This window comes from Sinocyclocheilus anshuiensis, unplaced genomic scaffold (assembly GCF_001515605.1).
Source record: "Sinocyclocheilus anshuiensis isolate Anshui unplaced genomic scaffold, SAMN03320099.WGS_v1.1 scaffold487, whole genome shotgun sequence".
NCBI classification, from domain to species: Eukaryota; Metazoa; Chordata; class Actinopteri; order Cypriniformes; family Cyprinidae; genus Sinocyclocheilus; species Sinocyclocheilus anshuiensis.
Window position 1 is genome coordinate 1,179,246 of NW_015548240.1, and position 24,235 is coordinate 1,203,480.

The 24,235-nt window shown below is 36.7% G+C and overlaps 4 protein-coding genes across 8 annotated transcripts in view; 3 read left to right on the forward strand and 1 right to left on the reverse strand.

Annotated features, from left to right (window-relative positions):
• The window catches only part of LOC107654980 (protein MEMO1-like), a 9,041-nt gene extending 7,809 nt beyond the window's left edge, over positions 1-1,232 (forward strand). The window contains exon 9 of the mRNA XM_016442347.1: positions 108-1,232. Within this exon, the coding sequence (XP_016297833.1) occupies positions 108-239 (132 nt within the window). The 3' untranslated portion in view covers positions 240-1,232. The remainder of the gene's footprint in view (positions 1-107) is intronic.
• A 3,466-nt stretch (positions 1,233-4,698) lies between these two features.
• On the forward strand, positions 4,699-8,609 carry LOC107654923 (3-oxo-5-alpha-steroid 4-dehydrogenase 2-like). 2 transcript variants are annotated; one of them, XM_016442236.1, is made up of 5 exons: positions 4,699-5,137; positions 6,607-6,770; positions 7,463-7,564; positions 7,701-7,851; positions 8,025-8,609. In XM_016442236.1, the coding sequence occupies exons 1-5, from the start codon at positions 4,851-4,853 to the stop codon at positions 8,089-8,091; spliced, it is 771 nt and encodes a 256-aa protein (XP_016297722.1). In that variant the 5' UTR covers positions 4,699-4,850; the 3' UTR covers positions 8,092-8,609. The 2 variants fall into 2 exon arrangements, with proteins under 2 accessions (XP_016297722.1, XP_016297723.1); XM_016442237.1 differs by having other exon boundaries at positions 7,484-7,564.
• A 1,059-nt stretch (positions 8,610-9,668) lies between these two features.
• On the reverse strand, positions 9,669-16,505 carry LOC107654981 (McKusick-Kaufman/Bardet-Biedl syndromes putative chaperonin-like). 4 transcript variants are annotated; one of them, XM_016442349.1, is made up of 5 exons: positions 16,436-16,505; positions 14,607-15,551; positions 12,228-12,409; positions 11,483-11,593; positions 9,669-10,225 (listed from the first exon to the last, which is right to left on the reverse strand). In XM_016442349.1, exons 2-5 carry the CDS (start codon positions 15,385-15,387, stop codon positions 9,827-9,829), a joined length of 1,473 nt encoding a protein of 490 aa, XP_016297835.1. In that variant the 5' UTR covers positions 15,388-15,551; positions 16,436-16,505; the 3' UTR covers positions 9,669-9,826. The 4 variants fall into 4 exon arrangements, with proteins under 4 accessions (XP_016297835.1, XP_016297834.1, XP_016297838.1 ...); XM_016442348.1 differs by lacking the exon at positions 16,436-16,505 and adding an exon at positions 16,178-16,266; XM_016442352.1 differs by lacking the exon at positions 16,436-16,505 and having other exon boundaries at positions 14,607-14,766; positions 14,872-15,635.
• A 12-nt stretch (positions 16,506-16,517) lies between these two features.
• Positions 16,518-24,235, forward strand: part of slx4ip (SLX4 interacting protein) — a 45,703-nt gene continuing 37,985 nt past the window's right edge. The window contains exons 1-2 of the mRNA XM_016442353.1: positions 16,518-16,769; positions 16,927-16,965. Coding sequence (XP_016297839.1) covers positions 16,939-16,965 — 27 coding nt within the window. The 5' untranslated portion in view covers positions 16,518-16,769; positions 16,927-16,938. The remainder of the gene's footprint in view (positions 16,770-16,926; positions 16,966-24,235) is intronic.

Sequence of the window (24,235 nt, forward strand, 5' to 3'; positions counted from 1 at the left end):
CTTGCCAACTTCCCGCTCTTTCATTATGAAGCTTTTAAGATTACAGTTGTCAGTCTAAAAGCATCTCTTTAGTGTTGACTCTCCATTGATTCTCCTCACTCCATCAGGCTGTGGCGGAACTGAAAAAGAACGGCGTAGACATGAACTTCTCTTTCCTAAACTATGCGCAGTCAAGCCAGTGCCGAAACTGGTCGGACAGCTCTGTGAGTTACGCTGCTGGAACTCTCGTCGTTCATTGAGGTGAACTTTCCCAGGAGCCGCGGAGCCTCCTAGAAGACCCCAGCCCCTCCCACCCGTGTCCCCATCCTCCCTCGCCTCTTCTATAGGAAGGACATACGAAGCTGGTTGCAGCTGGGAATCCTCATACATACCCCGAATCCAGATGTAACGTTAGATACTAACCTCCTCTTCCTACTGCTTTCCCTGTACCCCGTTTTCCATGTGAGGCAACTTGGATGATGCTATAGCTTGAAGTACAGCCGCAGTGTTTTGGGTGTTGCAAGGTCAGATTTTTGGTGGTGTTTTTTTCCTTGTTTGTTGGGGGGGAGCGGGGTCTTAATGAGGCAAACTCCACTTTTGACCCTCCAAGGACGTTAGATGTCCGAAGAGCCCTTGTGTAATTTAAAAGCAAGACACATTTAAAGTTTAAATAAAAGAAATAAAACCAACGACATTGCACTCTTTTTGCAAGTCTGCATAATCTACATAACGTCTCACCTAATGATAAATAATGAGACAAAGGAAGTTGACAGACTGCAACATGCTATGTCCATGTACACCCTGAGAATTGTAGTAATAGCTACTGCATTGGTCCTGTTGTAGTTTTTAAAGGGCTACACAATACCCACTAACCCTCCACTGTTCTGGATATACCAAAAAAGAGTTTTTCTCTCATCTAATCTTTTATTGTAGTCAAATTAAATTTTTTTTCTGATTCTTATATTCCGTTCTGTTTATTTTCCATTTGTGATCACCATTATTTAGCTTTCTAGTTTTACTATGCGTTTGACATATAATCTCAAACTGTGTGGAAGCATATAGAAGTGTTTGAAGTCTACAGGAAGTGCAGTACAGTTCAGACTGCCTCAAAATGGCTGTTCTATCCCTTCAATCCAAAACTTCAAAAACTTTTAAATCGTGAGGGGGGGATTTATTTGGGTTATTCTGAAACAATTTTATTTTCTCATGCAAGTTAACAGCCATGTTTAACAGCTGAGTAGTAGTTAGTGATGCACACCCGTATCGAGGAACCGCCAGAGGTGGATTTTCTGAACGGCATAGGCATTTTGTCTGGCTTTCCTCCTTTACTCATCTACTCCCAAAGAGCACAATGCAGCAAGATTTTTCCTGGGTAACCATCGGAAGGAAAACGGCAAGGCTCCTGTACATCCCCATCAAGGTTTGAATGTCTCAAACCAAATCCTCAAACAGAAAACAGACAAAGCATGTCACACCATGCAGATGTGCCTTGGGTCAGTGTTAAACATGTTTTTTTTTTTTTTTGGTCCTGTGCTTTCCACCCTTGTCCCTACCCTTCATTTACCCACTAAAAAGACTTGATTTAGTCTGTGTTGAATCAGTTTTCGCCATTTTCAAAGTAGGGGACGAGATTCATCGGGTTCACCCAGCACAACACCTGTTCTTGTACTGTTAGAATTGTTTCAAAAACATTTTTTATTTTAGTACTGTTTATTATTATTCTAACTATTATTGCGTAGAAATGAACCATTCACACGTTGTCAAATCTATGTTGAAATTAATTGAAGCGCTCTTTAACGGAGTCATTTTTGAATCTCAGGTTACATTGAAGCATTACAGAATTCTCGCCAGATATGACAAGGGTCATGGCTGATGTTGCAAAGAAACAATAAAGTGTAATGACAAACGTTACTGTGCTGTGGTTTCTTGTGTTATTGTTTGCGATTCCTGTGTTTGTGACATGTTTACGAGCAGTTGGTGAGTTATTGGAGTCGGAGTTGGCCAAGATTAATTAAAAATGCCATGTTTTACAACACGAGTCTTGTGCTTCTCTCCCAAGATGTAGTCTCTGCCATTTCTTTTCTAATTGAAGGATTGCGGAATCATGGATATGTGAGTTTAAACCACATTCTATTCTGTAGTAAGCAAAATATATGAAATATGTAAGTTGAAAGGTCTTTTGGGCAGTAAAGGCAATCCTCAACATGTTTCCCAGTCATTATGAAGATATTATTGAATTTTGCATTTTTGCAACATATCTGCAAATGTAACCATTCTTGACAAGTAATTGCAGAAAATGACTTTTTTAAAAATGTAAATAATACTTTTATTCAGCAAGGACACATTCAATTGATCAAAAGCGACAGTAAAGACATTTATAAATATATTTTTATTCAAAATAAATGCTGTTCTTTTGAACTTTTGCACAACTGTTTTCAACACCGATAATACTGTAAAGCTGCTTTGCAACACTGATAACACTGTAAAGCTGCTTTGCAACGATTGGTATCGTGAAAAGCGCTATACAAATAAACTTGAATTGAATAAATGTTGAGCAGCAAATCAGCATATCAGAATGATTTCTGAAGGATCATGTGACACTGAAGGCTGGAGTAATGATGCTGAACATTCCGCCTTGCCATCACAGGAATAAATTACATTACAAATATGTTAAAGTAGAAAACTGTTATTTTAAATTGTAATAATGTTTCACAATATTGCATTTTTCACTGTATTTTTGATCAAATAAATGCAACCTTGGTGAGCATTAGAGACATTTTAAAAACATTAAAAAATTCTTACCAACCCCCACACCTTTGAACGGTATCGTGATGGCTTAAATTAATAAAAGCGGACACATGTGAAATACTTTTACTGAATTGAATTTGCAGACGTACTTTTATATTGAAAGCAGACCTGTCATGCACTGCTTAGCCAGCCTCATGCAATCGTCACATTATCGTGCATGTTTTCTAAATAGGAAGAGCACACATGGCAGACCAGTTACCTTTTAATTTTGTGTGCTATGCAGCAAAATTCCTGTGGGGTGAAAATTTCCTATTTATTCTTGGTTTATTTATTTAGTTGGATGATGACTGCTGTAGCTATCAAAGGTCATAAAACAATCCCAGGCCCCTTATGGATGTAGATTTGTATGATTTTGACTGAAGCAGGGGCTGAGGAAATTAATACTTGTTTTATGTGCCATTCATTTTTTTTCAGGTATTAGGTGGCATTTGTTTTGTGTAACTAGTACCTTCAAACTACAGCTCATACAATTGTTTTTCACTTTTTCTAATTATTTTTCCTTTTCTTTGACCCTTCTTTGAAATTTGATTTGTGATTAGAATTTATTCTGTATTAAAACTTTCACATATTTAAGTTTTTTTTTTCAAGAAAGGGAACAAGAGATGGTGGTTCCCATTAATTGGCCCAGCTCAACAAATATCACTTCATCAATCTGTTCTCTTTAGCAGCGTTGACATTTCAAATCTCCTGAGCCATTTCAGGTTGCAGTGAACACATTCGAGTGAAGTGAACATTGTTGAGAATTCGTTTGGACAGAGGTGTCAGCTGTGGTGACTGCAAGTTTCTAATCCAGAAATGACTGCAGTGTTGGTCCCAAACTTACATCATGTGACTTACAAATGGGAAACTCGTTAATTGGGTTCATCTGTTTTGAAATTCAAATGCTGGTCTAATTGTTAATTGTTTTAATTTTTGCAGAGCAGGTAAATATGCTTTTAGAAAACAATGTCAATCAAAATTAAGTAGCTTAATATTCACTGCTGCTTTTTTAAATTGAAATAATGCTAAAGGGTTATTTTTATACATCAATTTAGCAGTAGTCAGGCTGTAAAATTGTATTCTTTTAAGCGTTTCCTTGGAAACATAATTGGAAGACTGGGATTTTTTGAGCACCCTGTTGTTTTAAGTGACTTTTATTGAGTGACTGCTTTTTACCGGGGACAAACACTGAACGGTTATTGGTAATATGGATAAATGGTGCAAGGGGAAATACTTCCTGCTGTTTGATGAAGTTCTCTACATACACAGCACTCATGCATTCATCAGCATTCTCAGCGGGTGCTCCCTTAATTGCAGGAAACAACCTGTTGTGAGCTATAGACGTAGAAACGTGCTTTTCTGAAAGTCAACTGAATTCATCATACAATAATAACCTTACGGATGTATGATTTGGAAATACTTTTCCCGCAATTTGTAAATTGTCTGAACTTGATTATGCCAAAGTGTTTAGGGAAATAAACCTGAAGAAACCTCCTGGTGAACCTCTTTTTGAAAAGGGTCATTATCGTTATCTAGCATAAAAGAAAAAAACACCCAATTGCCTTCCGGAAATATGATGATACACAAAAGAATTAGCCCTTTCTCCTAGTTTCTCATGCTTCGATTTGTGTAAACAGGTTGATGAAAGAAAGACAGACTGGATTACTGCTCTCGTAAAATACTGAGAAACTAATTTCTCTGTTCACCTTTCCAAACATAAATTCACAGAATCAGCAGGTAAACATCAGCACGCTCCTTAGGTGGCCAAAAAAAGCCAAGGCTCGCCGAGTTGCACAAAAAACAGACATGCTTGTGTTTTTAGACCAATTTGTCATATGAAAGCTGATGCTCCCCACCAGTGCATTAGTGGAAAAAAAAAATCTCAATATGTCAAAAGGGAAATCTCTTTGAAAAAGGCATTCTCACATTTCAGAAGGGTGCAAGCTGTAGCACAGGATTCGGCTCTCCCTCTGCTTTTGGGGAGGAGCTGCTCTATAGGCGCTGTGTTTGCAGAACTCTGGTGAGGGGTTAAAAGGGGAGATACAGCATTAGACTCACCCAAACCTGGTCTGGAACTGGACAGAATGTCGACCTCCATGCATTGCCAGGAGCTCCTCGTGCAGGGCCTGAGCTTGGCGATGATCTTGGGTGGAGTAATGCACTTTATATGTCTAATGAAGTCTCACGCTGCCTATGGCCGCTACGTGGACACCTCGGGCAGCTCCATGATGGTGCCTGCAAGGCTCGCCTGGTTCCTCCAGGAGCTTCCCGCTCTGCTGGTGCCCCTGATTTTGATGCTGACCACGGATGGAAACAACGGCACCGGGAGACACCTGATGCTCTGGACCTTCTGCCTGCACCACTTTCAGAGGTAAGTCGTGTGCATGATGGGAAGATTGTTGGTGGGGCTGAAGAATAATTCAAATTGTTATTAAACACTTAATAATATGGTAATTTAACATCTTAAAATGAAAGATCACTAGTATAAAATGCAGATAGGCCAGAGAAAATGGATCATAGCCACTTTATAATGACATGGCATGATATCACAGCATTTTTGTTACCATTTACCAGTGTTGGGCTAGTTACTCAAAGAATGTAATACATTACTCATTACTAGTTACTCCTTTCAAAAGTAATATTGTTACTTTACTTATTACTTTCTGGCAACAGTAATTAGTTACACTACAACTTTTTCTTCACGCCCCACAGAAATAGTTACTGTGTATCTTTGACATAAAATTCCTCTAGAATATTACTAACAACACATTTCTGCCTCATCATTTGACCAAAATCCATTGGATCGCAGTCAGAAGTTATTACAAACACTCAATAGTGATTATATTAATCTCATTAATTGTCATGTGTTACGCTTGAAGCTAATTGTAATTTCTCTGTTACCCATATACGATTATACTTCATTATGTATTTTATCAAATCACATAAGTTTGTAAGAAGCTGTTTAATTTTCCAAAAATATTTTTAATTATAGTAATATAATGCCAGAGTAAAGTAAAGCCACAACTTACACAACAGTGTTCAGATCATCTTTTTTCCTGACAAAGTTAATATAATGCATTAATATTTCTATCTGCTGAATGTAAGCTTTTCCATATTCCAAGCTTAGCTGCTGCACTGGGGACATCACATGCATGTGCGAGTCGTGAAAATTATGAAAATAAATCTAAGAATTATTTGATTGTTGGATTTTAAATCAGGGTTGAGATATCAAAAGTAACTAAGCTGTTTTATGGATGGTAACTGTAATATTATTACTGAAATCGTATTAGCAATTAGTTACACTACTAGTTACTGCAAAAAGTAATATTATTACAGTAACTAAGTTACTAGTAACTAGTTACTGCCCAACACTGCCATTTACAGTGCTTGTTTATTTAGTATGCAGTGAACCCAAGTTCAGCTACGCCATTTCACAAACCTGGATGTGTTATCTAGCTCACCCAGAACAAATGAGGGAAAAAAATACCCTTAATCCGAAGATAAAAGGGAACACACTGGGTGGAATGTTCTAGATTCCTGTTTCTTTAGACAATCCTGCTGTGCTGACAAATAATCAAGGCTGCAGAAATGTAACAGCAGAATTTTATTCATATTTCAGTTGAGTAATTACACATAACCGGGCCAGAAGCAGGTGAATAAAGTGAGAAATGTTTGAATAATTCAACAGAAGCATGATCTGGACAAAACACAGCAGGTTTGGGAACAGGTGTTGAATTACAAAGACACATACAGTAGGCCTAATAACAGTGGAAGTGTAATGTATTGTGGGCAGATGACCAAGAGATGGTATTTGATATGTATCAACATTCTGGTTTCCAGGAGCTGCATCTACTCCCTGCTGACCAACGGGCGGCCGTATCCGCTTAACATCATGCTGTTAGGGATGGTGTTTTGCTCTATTAATGGCTTCCTGCAGGCACACTATCTGCTGCACTGTGCTACATATCACAATACATGGTTTTCTGAGGCCTGTTTACTAGCCGGTAAAACTTGTTTACTGAAAGAATTCGTATAATTCAGGGTTGTGTGCTATTCAAAATTGAATTGAGCATTTAAATTGAGGTGTTTAATTGTCAATTGAATTTGTATTTAAGTAGAAATAAATGGAAGGTACAGTCAATGAAATTCATACAGGATATGAACAGATATATTCATACTTTATGAACTACTGCTGTTTATCTTATAAAATCTGTTAGTATGGCTGTGTTAATTGTTATAACAGTACTGACCTTTTTACTACCATCAAAAAGAGAAATATATTGAATCAAACCGAGATAAAATGTATTCTACATAGGGAATAAATTTGTTGAACAGTTCATTTCAAAGTCCAACTTGTGAATTGAAAAGGAGATAATTCTTAAATTCAGAATTTTGCTCAACCTTTCTTATATATTTTAGAATTTATTCAATTAAAAAAATCTGCATGTTAATGCCGAATAGCTGCACTTAAATAAAGGTTCCAAAAGTGTTTTTTTTTTGCAGCAACTTCATAGAATCATTTTTGGAACTTTAACATTTGGAACCTTACAGTGAACAGTTCTTAAAAATAGCCAAAATCTTTATTTTCAAAAGTGTAGCGTATTGGAGCTTATCGTTTGCAGCAAATTTCTTTAGAGGACTTGCTTAATATAAAGTTGTACATGTTTATATAATGATTTTAAAAATATTTTTCTAGGTCTGATAATATTTTTCATAGGAATGGGAATCAATATTCACAGTGACCACATTCTTCGCAGCCTGAGAAAACCTGGAGAAATTTCCTATAAAATCCCGAGAGGTAGAGATATTTCAGGGTCTTTTTAATGTTAGCAGCACTCATCATTTATTGTATTTATCTCAGTCTCTGTAAGCAAACTGCAATAAGCTGGACTGAATAAATGCTAAACTGATTTATGTGTTTGTTTAAACTGCAGGTGGTTTGTTTGAGTATGTGTCTGGAGCTAATTTTTTTGGGGAGATTGTAGAGTGGCTGGGCTACGCTGTTGCTACCTGGTCTTTACCCACATTTGCCTTTGCTTTTTTCACAATTTGCTTCATAGGCCCGAGAGCCTATCACCATCACAGGTAAACTAAAAACATCTTGTAAAATTAATATTACTTATAAATTAGAAAATTACTTACATCATTTTTCATCTGGTATATCATTAATTCAGTAAACTGGGTTTTGAGAGTACAATGCAGTGATGCACTAAAAAAAGTGTTAGAAAAATAGATGTGGTTTCTCTAATGTTTTCCAGGTTCTATAATGAGAAGTTCAAAGATTTCCCCAGATCAAGAAGATCTCTCATACCCTTCATCTTCTAAAGAGCCATGACAGATAAATGGAGTTTTGTTCTGATAGGAGGAAAGAATTCATCTTAGTTGCTACGATTTACACCTGTAATTTTGGTTTGTTTTCATTACCTGATTTAGCATGCTGTAGGAAAGATTCTACAATTTATGTCTTGAACATAATGGTTTTGACATTCTGTATGATAATGGATTAATCACAACAGAACACTTTACAACAACTTAGTCTTTTTGATCATTTGTACAGTATGTTATTGCAGTTGTTAGTGTATTTGTGTGTAACTGTGTGTAATTTGGTGTAATTTGTGTAATCCCAACCCCACAACATGGTGGGGTTGGGATTATCTGTTTGCTTAACAGTAAAGATAGCCTAATCAGAAATTTGCTATTAAATTGTGGTGATGCTAACAATGCAGTATTTCACTTCATATTTTAAGTAAAAAAAAAATAAAAAAATAAAATGATTTAAGTAATTGGTTTTAAGATAATCTTTTTCATCAAGGAAAGAAGAATAGCAATTACAAATTTTCTTTCATAAGGCATAAAAGTGTGTCGGTAGACCAGTGGCGTAACTTAGTAATGACGGGCCCCCTGAGCTGCACAGTTATGAAGCACATACAAACACAGTGCTCATGTCTTGAAGGGAACCCATATAAGTGAATTTGTGCCAAACCTACTTAATTTAGACCAACTAAAATCAGTATCTTATCTGTTTCTTATATTAAATTGAACAGTTCTCTTTGGGCGCGTCTCTCTCCTACACACACATAAACACGCAGGAATCACGGCAACCGCATTCCTCTCCGAGAGGCAAGAGAGCACGACCCCACCACTTTTTGGCACGGTCGGATGTACCTAAAAAAGAAAGAAACATCTCCACTCGATAAGAAATTAGTTGGTCTGTGTTAAATAACAGGCGGTCTATCGCTGGAATGTGTTATGGCGAGTGCTCGTTGCCGCTGTTATCAGTTCTCTCTCGGCGAGAGAATATATATATATTTATATATTAATATAGGTAATTGCATTTGAAGTGAACCGAACATTTGACTGATGGAGCTTAAATATACTTTAATAGCCAAATTAACAGCAGGAATGTAAACATACTGGAAGGATTAAGGACTACACCTAGTGTGGAGAACTCTATCTACAAAATACACACCCGTTGTTCTTTCTTACAATAGATAATTTCCTTCAGAGTAGATACTTCTATGTGGTAATTTAGCAGATGTTTTTATCCTTACGATGCACTAATTACAGGAACATTAGCCTCGGAGCTACCTGGAGATGGGTTCCTTTCTCAAAGGCACATGGCACAATGAAGATGACTCAGGCAGGGTCCAAAATTAAACTTTTTGTCATACATGTCAAATTCAGGTGAACTGAGAAAATGTACCTACCAAAAAAAAAATATATACATATATTTTTTTTACTAGCCCTTAAACTTAATTTAGCTTAATTTAAAACCTGTCCTTGTGACGACAGATTTTTCTGCTTGCATATTTGCAAAAAGTGCAGTTAATTGAGACTCTTGCAGCATCATATAAGAAATATAAATGCATATAGTTGCAGACAGTCTGCAACTCTCTGTGTTCCTCATATTTTGGTTTTGGTAGTTTAATGTAAGTAATATTTAACATGTATGTTGCCACATTGAGTTATATTGAAGAAAACGTCTTAGAACAACATTTGATTATAAAATACATCAAACCTACAAGCTTTATTCAATGCACAGCTATTCATTCATCAAAATTCAGTTGATATCTTTAATTATATATTTTACATCAAGAACAAAATTAGCCATCTCGACCGCCACATTCAAAGCATTGAGCTTGGCAGAAAATGAATCTAATATTCTGGGCTGATTGTCAGTGTTTTCCAGGGAAACAGGAGAGAAAGTGTGGTAAGCTGTATTTAGAAGGGTCTTCTCCAGGTTGGATCTGTCCTCCACCAGGCAACAGCCACAGGTTTTGGAGTATATATCTGGGACCCAGCGATGAGCATATGTCAGGTCAATGAGACAGTCCTGTCCATCATGCTCTAAGGAAAGAGCCACAGATTGCAGAGAGTTGCAGAATGCCTCAACTGCCATGAGGAACTCAGACTGAGAGACGCACAGAGCTGCAGCTGTTGTTGCGGCTTTGGACTGATTCTGTGAAGTAAGTGACAAAAAAATTAAATATAGCAGAAATTACAGGTACACCAATGGCATGTGCATTTTAATGTTGAGATGATTTGTTTGGTCACAGCTCCCCTAATGGTCATTTTAAATAGGTTTGAGCAGATTTGCCACTAATTAATAAATGTTAAACAACATTCATTGAAATAAGTTTAATTTTGTGAGGGCTGGTCTGAATATAATCTGAGCCAATTATTGCGATTAAGATTCATTAAACCATATAACATTTTTAAATAACCATTGACTAATATGGCCTCAAAATGATTTAAAAGTAATAATAATAAAACAGTAAATGTCTGCACACTCATTTTTTTTATTATTCCAACCAAGAGCAACGTTTGACCAGTTATGAAGGCCTAACTGGATAAAATGTTCACGCTTGGTTGTAATAAAGATTTCTAGAGCTTTAATTTCAGTGTGCGGACATCTGTTGTGTATTGTTGTTTTTGGATTTTGGATGTGGACAGCACACTTTTTTGATCAAAATGATTTATCACAAAATTGGGGATGATCCAACAAAAGCTGTGAGGTATCAAAAGAAAAAAAAAAATCTAACTAGAAAGGTTTAAAGGGGTGGTTGATTGCGATTTCACTTTTTTAATGTTAGTTAGTGTGTAATGTTGCTGTTTGATCATAAACAATATCTGCAAAGTTACGAAGCTGAAAGTTCAATGCAAATGGCTCTCTCATTCAGATCATCAGCTCAGTGAATACAGTTACAGTATTTTCACATACTATAGTTGAGAGAAGCATTATACATGGACGCGCGTGTGGTTGCCGAACTGTATTAAAGCTTTAATCAGAATAAAACCGTATATTAAAAGCTAACAGAAGCAGTACCATCGTGTATTTCTGAGGGAGGGGCTTCATAAAAGCAGGAAATGATCAGTGCGTTCAGAGGAGAAGGGACAGAGAGGTGTGGAATAAAGGTAAATTATGTGAAAAATAATGCGTTTTTTAACAAACTAAGCATTAACACATGTTAGACTGCACCCCATAAACACAATCAAGCCTATAAAAAACCAGTCAACCACCCCTTTAAAAGTCTAGTCAGGTAGAAATGTGGCACTTGGCAAGCCTTGAAAATAAATTTCACAGTTAATACCTCTGAAAAAGGAATACATAATGCATGAATCTTTTCATAAAATTCTGACAAGTGGAACTTTACAGTATAACCAATACTGTAGAAATACAATTCAATGGGATGTTTAACTCAGTGGAATAGAATACCATGTGATTGATGTGGGTGGCCAGCAGCGTCTCTGTGCAGCCTCCTCCAAACAGGGCGTAGGGCTCCCTCAGAGTCAGTCGCAACACATGTTCTGCTCTTTGGCATGTCATCTGTCCAACAAATGGAACAAATGTTCATCATATGAGAGAAGTAAAAGAGAGAATTAATGCAGTAAATTTGAATGAAGAAATGGAATCCAGTAAATCTGGAAAAAGTCATTCAGAAAATTGGAACAAAAATACAAGAAACAAAATAAATAGTTTGGAGAACTAACAGAGAAGGAAGTATGCACCCAAAATAAACTCAACAGAATGAGTGCGAAGACAGCACAAACAGGAATTATTAATAAAGCGGGGCAATACATTGCACATTCACGAGTTATCTGTGCTGATTTTACTGTCGATATAAAAGTAAGCATTGTTAATATTCCGATGATTTTAATGCAGCTTTTATTTGGCCATTAAGTTTCCTAAAGACTGTATCATTAGTCTAGATTCTTCCTTGTCTCATGACTCAAGAGTATAAAAGCATTAAAACAGATGTTTTTAAATACAGCTAAGACAGATGTTTTAAACTTTAGCAGCAAAATGCCATTAGAGTTGGTAAGCTTCATTTTGGTGAATTATTTCAAATTGTGTGTTTGAATTAATCAGTATATAGACTATTATATTGGTTCATTTAAATGAAAATAATTAAAATGAATAAATTAACACATAACCATCTTTAATTTAACATTTAACAAACCTTCAGTTCTTCCAGCATAGTTTCATTTCTGTGGCAGAGAACCATGGTGCTAACAGCAGCATCTTTAGAAGGAAGGAGCTGGAGCACCACTCTGGATCCATATGACTGGAAACAGAATCCTTTAACAATCCCGTAAGCTTCCGCCGGGACTGAAGAGTAAAGAGAAGCAACAGCCTGAGCACCTGAAATATTAAACACAGAGCCAAAATGAAATCTCTATGAATGTAGCCTGCCATGTCTTTCAATACTATTGTATCTATGTTGTTATATATTATTATGATGTTACATATTAATCAAAAAAGGCATGGCTTTAAATAAATAACAATCATAAGTACATGCATACATTATACATTACATTACATTTACATTTAGCAGACGCTTTTATCCAAAGCGACTTACAAATGAGATAAATACATACCATTCAAATATTTGGTCAACAAAAACACAGTAAAAACAGTAATATTGTGAAATAGCATTACAATTAAAAAATATTTTAAATGTAATTTATTCCTTTGATGGCAAAGCTTTTCAGCATTATTACTCCAGTCTTCAGTGTCACATCATCCTTCAGAAATCATTCTAATATGCTGATTTGCGGCTTCTTTTTAAAATTTTAACATTTTTTAAAAATGTTAACATTTCTTATCAATGTTGAAACAGTTGTGCTGCTTAATATTTTCTGTGAAAATCGTAAAACACTTTAAAAAATGTAAAAAAAAAGCAGCATTTATTTGAAATAGGAATCCTTTGCAACACTATAAATGTTTTTAGTTTTTTACTATCACTTTTGATTTGACAATTTAATGTGTCCTAACTGAAAAAGTAATAATTAAAAAAAAAAAGAAAAAATAACTGTGGTGGTACGTAATTTCATTTTTTTTGTAGTTTAGATTTTTCCTGCCAGCATTTTCCCTGACAAAAATAATTGTATTTTTATGTATAAAATGTTGAAATTCTACAGTTATTATTGTTATTATTATTACATATTATAAAAATAGTTTAAAACATAGAATTTAAATTTGTCTTTTTTATTTACATACAGCGGGTAAAATAAGTATTGAACGCATCACCATTTTTCTCAGTAAATATATTTCTAAAGGTGCTGTTGACATGAAATTTTCACCAGATGTCGGTAACAATCCGAATAATATATACATACAAAGAAAACAATACAAATAAGTTCAGAAATTAAGTTCTGTGTAATAAAGTAGAATGACACAGGGAAAAAGTATTGAACACATGAAGAAAGTGAGGTGCAAAAAGGCATGGAAAGCCAAGACACCAGCTGAAATCTATCAGTAGCCTAATTAGAAAACAATGCTGCCCCTTGTCAGTGGAAATTAATATTAGTTGGTTTAGTCCCAACCGATGGCCTATAAAAAGGTGTCTCATGACCAACGTGTCACACAAGAAAAATTTAATGATGGGTAAAAGCAAAGAGCTTTCTCAAGACCTTGGCAACCTTATTGTTGCAAAACATACTGATGGCATTGGTTACAGAAGGATTTCTATACTTCTGAATTTTCCAGTGGGCCATAATCCGGAAGTGGAAAGAACATCATTTCACCATAAACCGGCCGCCATGACCAGGTGCTCCTCGCAAGATTTCTGTGAAAATAATTATCAGAAGAGTTGTCCAAGAGCCAAGGATCACTTGTGGAGAGCTTCAGAAAGACCTGGAATTAGCATGTACAATTGTTTCAAAGAAAATAATAAGTACAGTAAGTAATGCACTCAACCGCCGTGGCCTGTATGTATGCACGCTCACCACGCAAGGCTCTATTGTTGAACAAAAAGCATGTTGAAGCTCATTTAAAGTTTGCTGCACAACATTTACACAAGCCTGTGAAATACTGGAAGAATATAGTCTGGTCAGATGAGACACAAATTAAACTCTTTGGATGCCATAATACACACCATGTTTGGAGGTCAAATGGCACGGCACACCACCCCAAAACATCTGAAGCTGTCATTACCAACAAAAGGCTTTTGTACGAAGTATTAAATAAATTTCAGTAAGCATGTTCAATACTTTTTCCCTGGGTCATTCCATTTTATTACACAGAACTTAATTTCTGAACTTATATGTATTGTTTTCTTTGTATGTATGGATTACTTCTGGTGAAAATGTCATGTCAACAGTACCTTTAGAAATACATTTACTGAGAAAAATGGTGGTGTGTTCAATACTTACCCGCTGTATTTAAAATGTGTATTATGTATTTTCTTAAATTCTTTTATTTTTCATTAAATATTTTTATTTACAAAAAAAGTTTTTAATTTGCAGTAACTGCTGTTAAACCTATGTTAAACTCCATATAACGGCAATAAATTCATGTTAAATTTTATAAATATTTCTTACTGTTGTTAAACATTTACCTGTTATCTGGACAAATGGTTCGATCAGAGCAAGTCCAAGTCTCTCTATCACGGCCACTCCATGTTTCCTCAAGTAGTGATGCAGAATAGGATGTACTACTTTTTGGCATGCAAATAATCTCACTTTGTCCTTAACAACTTGTTCCCCAAGCTTCAGGAGCTGCTGAAGGAGATCATGCTCTGGGTCCACTCCCCTATGGATCTCTAAAACCACATCTTCAAGATCAGAAATATCACCTGACAGTGATACGTTGAAAACCACTACCTTAAATGGACCAGATCCCAGTCTCTTAAGATCCACAGTCTGAAGCATCTCAGGGACATCCACCAGCAGTCCTGGGAAAACAGAAGAATCGCTCACAGATTGGCCCTCAATGCCGATGGTGACTGTCCTTCCAAAGCAGGTCACACCGGAAGAGTTGCAAGGGGTGGAATACAAGAAGGCCTGTGCGATCAGTGAACTGATATGCTGCGTTTCCTTGCTATTCAACATACAGGCTGGTTTGCTGGTGATCATGCTGTGGGCCAGTGCAATGAGTGAATCAAAGATGGTGAAGTCTACTGGCACCTTACAACCACAAGAGTCTCCTTTAAGATACGTGTTGCATTCTTCCACAATGTGTTTGTATACCTTGGTTGCTGCAGCTGTTCTGAGGTTATATTTTTGAGTATTTTCAATAAGTCTAAGCATCAAAATCCCCATAAACAGCCCAGAGTCACTGTACCGTGCGGTGTGATGTTGAGCAGCAGTTGATATCATTTTGAGAAGCGGCTCAGACATATCCACTCGCTTGAGCAGGGCTGTAGAGGTTGAAGTTGTCAAGACATGGCCTCCAACATTGTTGTGTATTTATTTCAGTCTGCCAGTAGGTCCGTAGGCAGTACTGAGTATATTTCTCAACAGAGCCATCTTTTGACACATGCTACTGTTGGAAAGGGGTTCATCTGTGCACACAGCAGGCTTCTTCTTACAAATGCGAGACATACTGTGGTTTCATTCAGAGAAATTTACTGATGGTTAACGATATAGGTCAGTTACTTTTCAATAACCAGAAACGAATAGATCACGTTTAATAGTACAATATTATAGATGATTTTATTGATTGCTCAATATTAGGGAAGCATAACAACATAATCTATTTTTTTTTTTAAATCAACATCAAGATTTGAAATTTACAGAAATGCTTAAAGGAAAGACTATATCGTAGGTGCTCTAACCGGTCACCATGCCTTTTTTTTTTTTTTGCCTTAACTAACGTTAGTTCATTTTCAATGACCCTGTGGTGTGACAAATACAATTTTAAAAGTGAACGTTAACGTAAATATTCTATGTAGTCAAGATCATGAAAACTGCATGCATAATAATTGTAAAACATTTAGTAAAACGTTGTTTTAAAGTTTAGCATGCCACTTCGCAAATACTTTGTCAACTACCCATTAAAATGACTTGTTAGCATTACTGCAATCATATGAAGAATCGATGCTGATATCTATTCAAAACAAACGCAATATCGTATAACACGTGAAGAGACGTGCAAAATGAAGCATACGAGTCTCGTAACGTTACATACCACAAAGTTCATCTTATTGTTAAACTAACTAAACATATAAGAAAGAAAAACAAGACAAACTTAAAACCTAACGATAAAAGCAAAGCAGATTGTCTTACACATGCTCTCATATGGTGACCAAAACATGCCAGTTATAATGTATTTAACAACAGAAACCTATAAAACACTCATTAGATTTTAAATAGCTAAGATTATACATTGAATGCGTGCCTGTAATTTTGTTTAGCTATATATTGTCACGGATGTTTCGCAATTTACTTGGAATAACGAACGCGGCTGTCTGGCAAAGTATGTAGCCTCCTACATCCGACTGCGTCTCCGTGACAACTGCACGCGCCGTGGTCCTAACGTGACAGGGCAAGTTTCAAACCATCGGCGGGAGAAAATATTAAAGCGTCTTTCATAATTACTATTTTATTGTTATGGTCGAGTCGTTTTAATTAAACGTATAGATTGTATATTGTCAATTATATCTATACAACCCAGGAATATCATAAGAAAATCTGTGAGCGTCATTTTACCATCCCTTCCTGCTTTGTGTTTTTATTTTGATTTTCTACAACTTCAGTCCAACTGCATCTGTCACGAACACGTGAGTATTTCACGCTAGGGATTTGGGTTTCATCATCACTATATGAACATGTTCATGTTTTCAGCAATAACAAGTATTTTTGGGTTTCTCCAAATTTATGAAATTGTGACCATTTTTCTTTATGGATGTTCAGCGCATTTTCTTTGATTTTTTGCAGTGTCTCATCAGAATGCAGTCTTCTAAATTTGTAGTCAAGGTATGTGAACATATTTATTTTATCTGTTGATTGTAGAAACGTGGCCATTGCTGTAGTATTTTGTGTTGACATTATTGTTTTTAATTGTGAATAAATTAAATATGCAAGGTCATTTCCGCTTTGGTAAATCATAATTATGACATAATTTCGACTTTTACTCAACCATTTTCGTCTTTTCATGACATCATTTTAGACTTTTTTGTATGACATATTGACTTTTATGTCATTATTATGACATTTTATCTCATAATTTTGAATTTTATCAATGTTTTTTTTAAATTTTTTTTTTTAAGTTTTTGTCTAAGCATTTTTACTTTTTGTTTCATAATTTTGACTTGCGTCATATGACATCTGTCATATTTATACCTTTATCTCTTTTTATTCCTTTTATGTTATAATAAAGTCAAAATCATGATATACTGTCATAATTATGATATTTAACTTTTTTATGACATTGACTTTTATGTCATGATTATGACTTTTTATCTCAGAATTTTGAAATTTATCTAATCTTTTTGTTTTTCTCATAATTTAGACCTTTTGTCTCATAATTTCCACTTATGTCATAATTATGATTTCTGTCATATTTATGACTTTTTATCCTAATTTAATCTCTTTTATGTGATTATTGTGACTTGAAATCATGACATGCTATGCCATAGTTATGAGTGCCCAAAGCATGATTTTTTCTTGTGTGGCAGAAACCTCTTTGTATTTATAAGGAATCTTAAGAAAATGTATGGAGACTTAAGATCAAGGCAAAAGTGATGTTCAGAGCAGTTCAGTAGCTCCTCCCTGCAGTACCCAATATCCAGGGGGCGAGGTTACATCCACATCCAGGGGGTGGAGAGTTTAGGGATATGTAAAGTGGGAGGAGTTGGATTTGGATTCAATCTTGCCCCCTGGATCTTGCAGTGAGGACCATCTCGTGCAGTTGAAAAAAAATCTACCTGTACTTTACTTTCCTAACGCTAGAGGGGGTGGTCGCTTCAGCAATGAGTTGCTTTGGGTAGTACAACAGCATTGAGCTGTCTGAACGTATTCAATATGTAGATGTATACAGAACATTGCTCCAACTTTTTCATGTTGTCCGTTTGTGCTCATTACTTGTTCAGCCTGCATTTTGTTACAATCCATGCAAAAAACCTTTCAGATTTCATCAGAATGTTGGGGTTGCATTATATTTTCCATACCTCAGTCTACTTCTTTTACATTGCATCCTATTTGGATGTTTTTATAATCATGCATGTATCTATCCAGCTGAATGTCTCCTCCGTGTTTCTCAGCAGCACAGATGCTGGACCGGCCCTGTCTATTCATCCACAGGCCAGATGAATGAATGTCAGTGCTAATGCATGTCAGATGTTTCTATTAAGCGCTAAAAAGCCCCGGGTTTCTTTCTTTGTTGATGTTTCATATAGTGAAGGCTTTAACTCTAGTTCCTGGACGCTGCTGTGGATCACACACATCCGCGTTTAGTGCCAGACTTTGGCTGCATATTTCTCTCTTTCTGTCTTTCTCACTCATCATCTCTCCCGTCTTTCTGTTTTTCATTGTGGGAGAGCGCCACTCACCAACTTCACCCTCCCAGTCTGCACATAATGATACTGTTATATATGTTGCTCTCCCTGAGAAAGGAACTGTCATGCCCAACACTGTGACCACAGGGAGACATTTAAAAATGGGGATGCAAACAATACCATCAGCTGGCCCAGTTCTCAGCTTTGCTTCGGCACTAAACACACTGTTCTAGCGGCACAGAAAACCTGTGTCATTTTTTTTAGATATTAAAATATTTTATTCTATCCCAGCTGAAAGGGATTCCAAAGAAGGTTAAAACCTGAAAATTCTGATTGTTGACCCTCATGTTGTTCCAAACATGTATGGCTTTCTTTCTTCTTTGGAACAACTTTTTGTCCACTCAATGAAAGGCATTATATTGCATAAAATGCCATACATGTTTGGAACAACACGAGGATGAACACACCCAAAAATGAAAATATACTCACACTCAGGCCATCCACATCCAAGTAGATGGGTTTGTTTGTTCATCGGAATAGATTTGGAGAAATTTTGTAGATGTAGATCCTCTGCAGTTAATGGGTGCCGTCAGAATGAGAGTCCAAACAGTTCATAAAAACATCACAATAAGTAATCAACACGACTCCAGTCGATCAATTAACGTCTTGTGAAGTGAAAAGCTGCATCTTGGTAATAAATTCAAAGACATTTTTAACTTTAAACCTCTATCTATAATATTGCAAGGAAAACGTCTTGTCTGAATCAGGTGAAAAATATACGGTGCATATCAAGCATCATTTACAAGCAAAAACAATTCTAAACAAATATGTTGGTGGATTTTGATGTGAGAGGACAACAGAGGATGGACCTTTTCACTGGAGGAAGCGTTTTAATGAATTATTGATTGGTATTTTGTACATAAGTGGCCAGAAGATAAAATAACTTATTGATAGATTTTTTTGTGAACACTTTTGAAACGTTTCACTTTTTGAAACCTTGTGAACTTTTCACGTTTTCACTTCACCTGATGGTGAGTACATTTTCAGCAGACTTTCATTTTGGGGTTAACTATTCCTTTAGGACAACTACAAGTACACTGTAAGAGAAAATACATAGAAAATTGGAAAAATTACTGATAAATTTCTGCCAGGACATTATCAGTTATGTTTACTGACATTTCCTTTAAACCTAATACAAAATACAGGTAAAACACCTGTGTAAGTGATTTGTAGAGTCATTTTTTGAAGATCCTGACAAGCTTGACACTTGTTTCCACTGTGTTTCCACTGTGCAGTGTGATCATGTTTCCACTGTGCAGAGCAGTTTTTGTAGGCGATGAGATGCTCCCACGTAAGTTGACTCATGCTACAAGTCGAGGCCCTGACTTTCTCGTTAACGCCTCAGAAGACACTGAATATTTACACAAGACCTGCCACGCCACTCCGCTGTTATACCCATCTGGTGTAGGAGATGGTGGGAGAGCGCGATTCTTGTTTTTGAGTATGAACGTTAAGTGCTGGGTAGCATGACAGATGTCTTGGCTCTGGTTTATGTGCTAGGTCGACTTCCCTGGTAGATACGGACCACACACTTGGACCTCTGAGCATCCTGTTACTCTCATCGAATCAAGGAAATATGTTGCCATTTCTGAAACGCAGAGGAAAAACTGAGATGGATGCAGCTTAACAGACATGGGAGGATGTCATAGAATTCTTATGTATTGTCTTTTTAGATAATGTCCAATATATATTTTTCAGTTGCTGCAGATGTTTAGGTTTACAAACTTAATGTAGGTAGTTTAGCAGTAGTTCTGTACACTACAGTTAAATGACATTGTAAGGAAGTGGAGGGATGGTTGTTTGGTTTTTCCTGTCTCCCGATACTTCCTTTTTACTAGAATTCTTGGGAGCTTTCTGATATTGTTCAATTGTTTGAAGAGCTTTGCCAGGTGATATTCCTGCCTGTACGGAAAAAAACACAACTCCATTCAGGTGTGATAACATCCAGAGATTAATTTAGACAGCACTTCAGAGTTCCTAGAAATAAAGGCCAGCTTAGTCATAATCACACTGATTTATTAGTGGTTTGTGTTAAGGTTGTCAAAACCCCTGACCCTAAGCAGTGGCTCCAGACTAAAAATGATTAGGGATTTGTTTGGCTCCTATAATAAACATTGGCTTTTAAACAAATGCTTTAATTTAGCAAATGGCTGCTCTGGTTAAACAATACAGAATTGCCAAATAATTGTACTTTTGTACAATATAATTGATAAAAAAAAAAAAAAAAGCTCTGTAATGGTTTGTTTAGAATCACATAGCCAAAAAATGACTTCTGGTTAGGTGTGGGAGGGTATTCAAACTGATAATAAAATCTGAATATTTTGGGGATCTGTTTAAACAATTAATTAAAAGAGTAATCATTTGTTCATAAACCAGACATCACAGTTGTGTTCATTGTTGCATGCAGCAAACACCAGCACACACACTAAAGGTGTAATTAAAGAACACCACCTCATGAGATGATGTCTAACAAAACCACATACCTTTATAGAATATTTTTCTATATCACTGTACAAATACTGTCAAATGTATGGATTTCATGAGTACAAATTATAACCATATAATTTAGAGCGAAAAACAGTAAAAGGACATTCCCTCTGTGGCAGAAGTCCTTGCGTGACATGTGACTATGATTTATATAAATAATTGTATTTCTTATTTTTGTTACTTATTAGTATTGTACACAAGGGTGTTTTGTGTTGCATGATATTTATGTTATTTAGTTAATGTTTATTGTATTATTTTAATGTCATATGTGGTTACCCTGATGGTGTTTTGACCCTGAGCACCCTATTGTTTTCCTGTAAATTTTAACTTAATATTTTTTGCAGTGTAATTTTTAATTTATTGTTGCAAATCTTAAGTTGTCGGTCACATTTTTAGTATTTCAGTTAAGTTGCTAAGTTTGTTTTGCATGGATGTAAGTCTCATTTGGCTTATTGAAGTGAGGTGTACTGTTGTCTAAGACAAATGCCATATAGACCTTTATTGAAAGAGGGGCTTGAGCCATACCTAAAGAAACCATCACAGAACACCTTAGCAACTCCATAGCAACATCCTGGCAACGACCAAAATCACACTAGTATCATAGCGCTGAGTTTTGCATGTAAAAATCTAGTTAAACTTGTTTGTGTCTTATAAGTTATTGCTCTCTTGCTGTTTAAGATTGACAGTGTTAATGTTGACCCTCTTGAGGGAACGCCAAGTGACTCACGCCATACAAAATCTGCAAGTCAAGACCAAAGATTTAAACTTTTAACAGGCAACACCCATAGATCTAAAGAATTCCCTCAGGCTCCGGAGACTGTTCGTCGACCTGCAACGCTCTTACAAAGACAAAGATAGAGCTAGACGAAGGGGGGAGTTTTATTGAGTGAGACTGCTTCTGCTGCCCTCTGTCTCTTATTCTCTCTCTCTCTCGCTCTCTCTCCCCGCATAAACATCTGTGGCTGGTTAATGTTAGCCCCGGAGCTAAGTGCAGAGAAAGGGGGTCTGGTTCTCACAGCAGCGATAGCAGTGGTAAAAGGGCAGGGAGGTGTGGTGGCGAACAGGCAACTGCTGCACAAACGCTCCTGGGCCAACTGCCCGACACTAATCAGAGAGCGAGGGCAGGAGAAAGCGCAGTTAGGGAGGGTGAAACTGATAAGAGAAGGTAAAAGGGGAGCATCTTGGGAACTGCAAGTGATTTAGAGCAGAGCCAAGAATCCAAAAAGCCAAAAGCAACCTAGTTTGCCTCATGTGTTTTCTCAGCGATTGGGAGTAGAAAATAGCACGGCTTAGTCGTGGACTTCGGTCAGAGCGGCGGGGACTGATTTGGTACTGTTTTGTTTTATTGTTTGTTTGGTTTCAGGGCCTTTGTTGTGTGTTTTTGGCAGGCCGTGCTGATCTGATAAAGAGTGAAAGGTAAGAACAAGCTTAATCAGGAGGTTATTGACCCACAGGAAACCTCAGGTGTATTCAACGAGGATCAACAAACAAAAGGATATAGAAAAAGAAAGAAGCAGTTCTTTGCCTCAAGCCCTATAGACAATAATTTATATGGTGAAGACTAAGAAAACTTTGTATGATCCTATCTGAAAAGGGTTTCCTGAAGACAGTATCACTCTTCCTCTAGAATTTGACAAAGAGCTGTCAAGACTTTCATTGCACAACAGTGAAGGATTTGTTAAAACCATTGCAGGTGTTTAACATAAGCAGACTAATAAATCACACATGGATGAAAAATAAACCAGTGCATGAAAAAGTAACTCTGCAAACAAAAGAAACACAGCAAACAAACCTAGATTACATTTCTGAGAAATTTCATGTATCCACCGAGGAATTGTTTAACAGAGGTTGTGTAAGGTCAGAGATCACCTTTTGGTTCAGCTGTTTTCTGACAGTTTTTTTTCCTGAAAGGAATTTCTGTTAGACATTCAACAAAACCATTGCAAAAGCGACCATTGCAAAACTTTTCTTTTAAGACCGATCTCATAATAATAGACTTTGGATGGCTATAGTATTTGTTATTGTGAAGTTTTGCAGTTGAACTATTTGAGACTCAACAAATCTCACACAACAAATATGAATCCAAATCTGTAGATCTTTTTTATTGCAGCTTGGTAATGCAACATTGTTTAACTTGCTTGTTTTCATGCAAACAGGATGGTTGTTAAATGTACAAAAGCTTGGAGTGGCTTAGGCCTGACTCTTCCATCCCATCAAACGGGCATCTTTCAGTTTCCTTTTTTAAAGGGATTGTTCACCCACAAATAACAATTCTGTCACCATGTGCTCAATTACTTCTTTTAACTGTATTTCATTGCTCATGCAACAAAAGTCAGGAGGTCCAAAGCAACATCAGACCCCAGACTTTTACTGTATGGACAATAAATAAATGTTGTGCTCTGTGGAAAGAAGAAATGCATACAAGTTGGCACAACAAAATGATAACACCATTTTGACACCAATTGCACTAATCTTTCATGAACCAGCCCTTGTCAGCCGAATTAAGTCATGTTAACTGCACATTTAAAGACAGACACCATATTAGGCAAATCCAGTTTACTGCTTCTCCCTGTCCTATAGTCACACAGGGCCTGGAAAAGCCGAGTGAACATGCCTCTCTAGCACTGGGAACATTCCTACAGTCATCTGTAATGGCATATTTCAGATTTCGAAAAGAAAGTGGAGAAAACAGAACAGCATGTGATAACATGGTGGTTCCAGAGGCAGCATACGAAGACACATTATGGGGTCATCGAAGCCAAGCTCCTTTTCACCGCCTGATTGACAGTTCCTGTCCATCCCCTCCAATGCTTTCCCACGCCACAGTAATTGTGGAAGGCAGTCAGCCGAAACCACTGGTCAGTCACAGAATGGCCACAGCACAAAGACGTGTAGAGAAAGCCGCCCAGTGTTTTCTAAAGGATCTGCTGTTCTCCACATACACACATACATAAGGATGCCTCTGTTTCTTCTTTTAGCTCTTGTCTCCGCTTGCCTGCAAAGGATTAACTCTTTCTTGGCTTCAAAAGCCTCATCGGATGAGATGATGGATGATGGAATGAATATATCTGTATTGATCTCAATGAAATGAAAACGACCTTAACACAGATCCTAACAGAGCTGTCTCATGTGTCACCACCTATGTATAGCCACTTATCCTTAAAAAAAGACTTCCATAGTCTAACACAAGAGGGCAGCCTGTC

Excerpts from the sequence above, each read along its gene's own strand:
- LOC107654923 (XM_016442236.1), top strand. The coding sequence starts at position 4,851 with ATGTCGACCTCCATGCATTGCCAGGAGCTCCTCGTGCAGGGCCTGAGC. Across the intron at positions 5,138-6,606 it reads TGCCTGCACCACTTTCAGAG|GAGCTGCATCTACTCCCTGC; the intron begins GTAAGTCGTGTG and ends TCTGGTTTCCAG. Across the intron at positions 7,852-8,024 it reads AGAGCCTATCACCATCACAG|GTTCTATAATGAGAAGTTCA; the intron begins GTAAACTAAAAA and ends AATGTTTTCCAG.
- LOC107654981 (XM_016442349.1), bottom strand. The coding sequence starts at position 15,387 with ATGTCTGAGCCGCTTCTCAAAATGATATCAACTGCTGCTCAACATCAC. Across the intron at positions 12,410-14,606 it reads ACCATTTGTCCAGATAACAG|GTGCTCAGGCTGTTGCTTCT; the intron begins GTAAATGTTTAA and ends TTAATATTTCAG. Across the intron at positions 10,226-11,482 it reads CCACCCACATCAATCACATG|AATCAGTCCAAAGCCGCAAC; the intron begins GTATTCTATTCC and ends CTTACTTCACAG.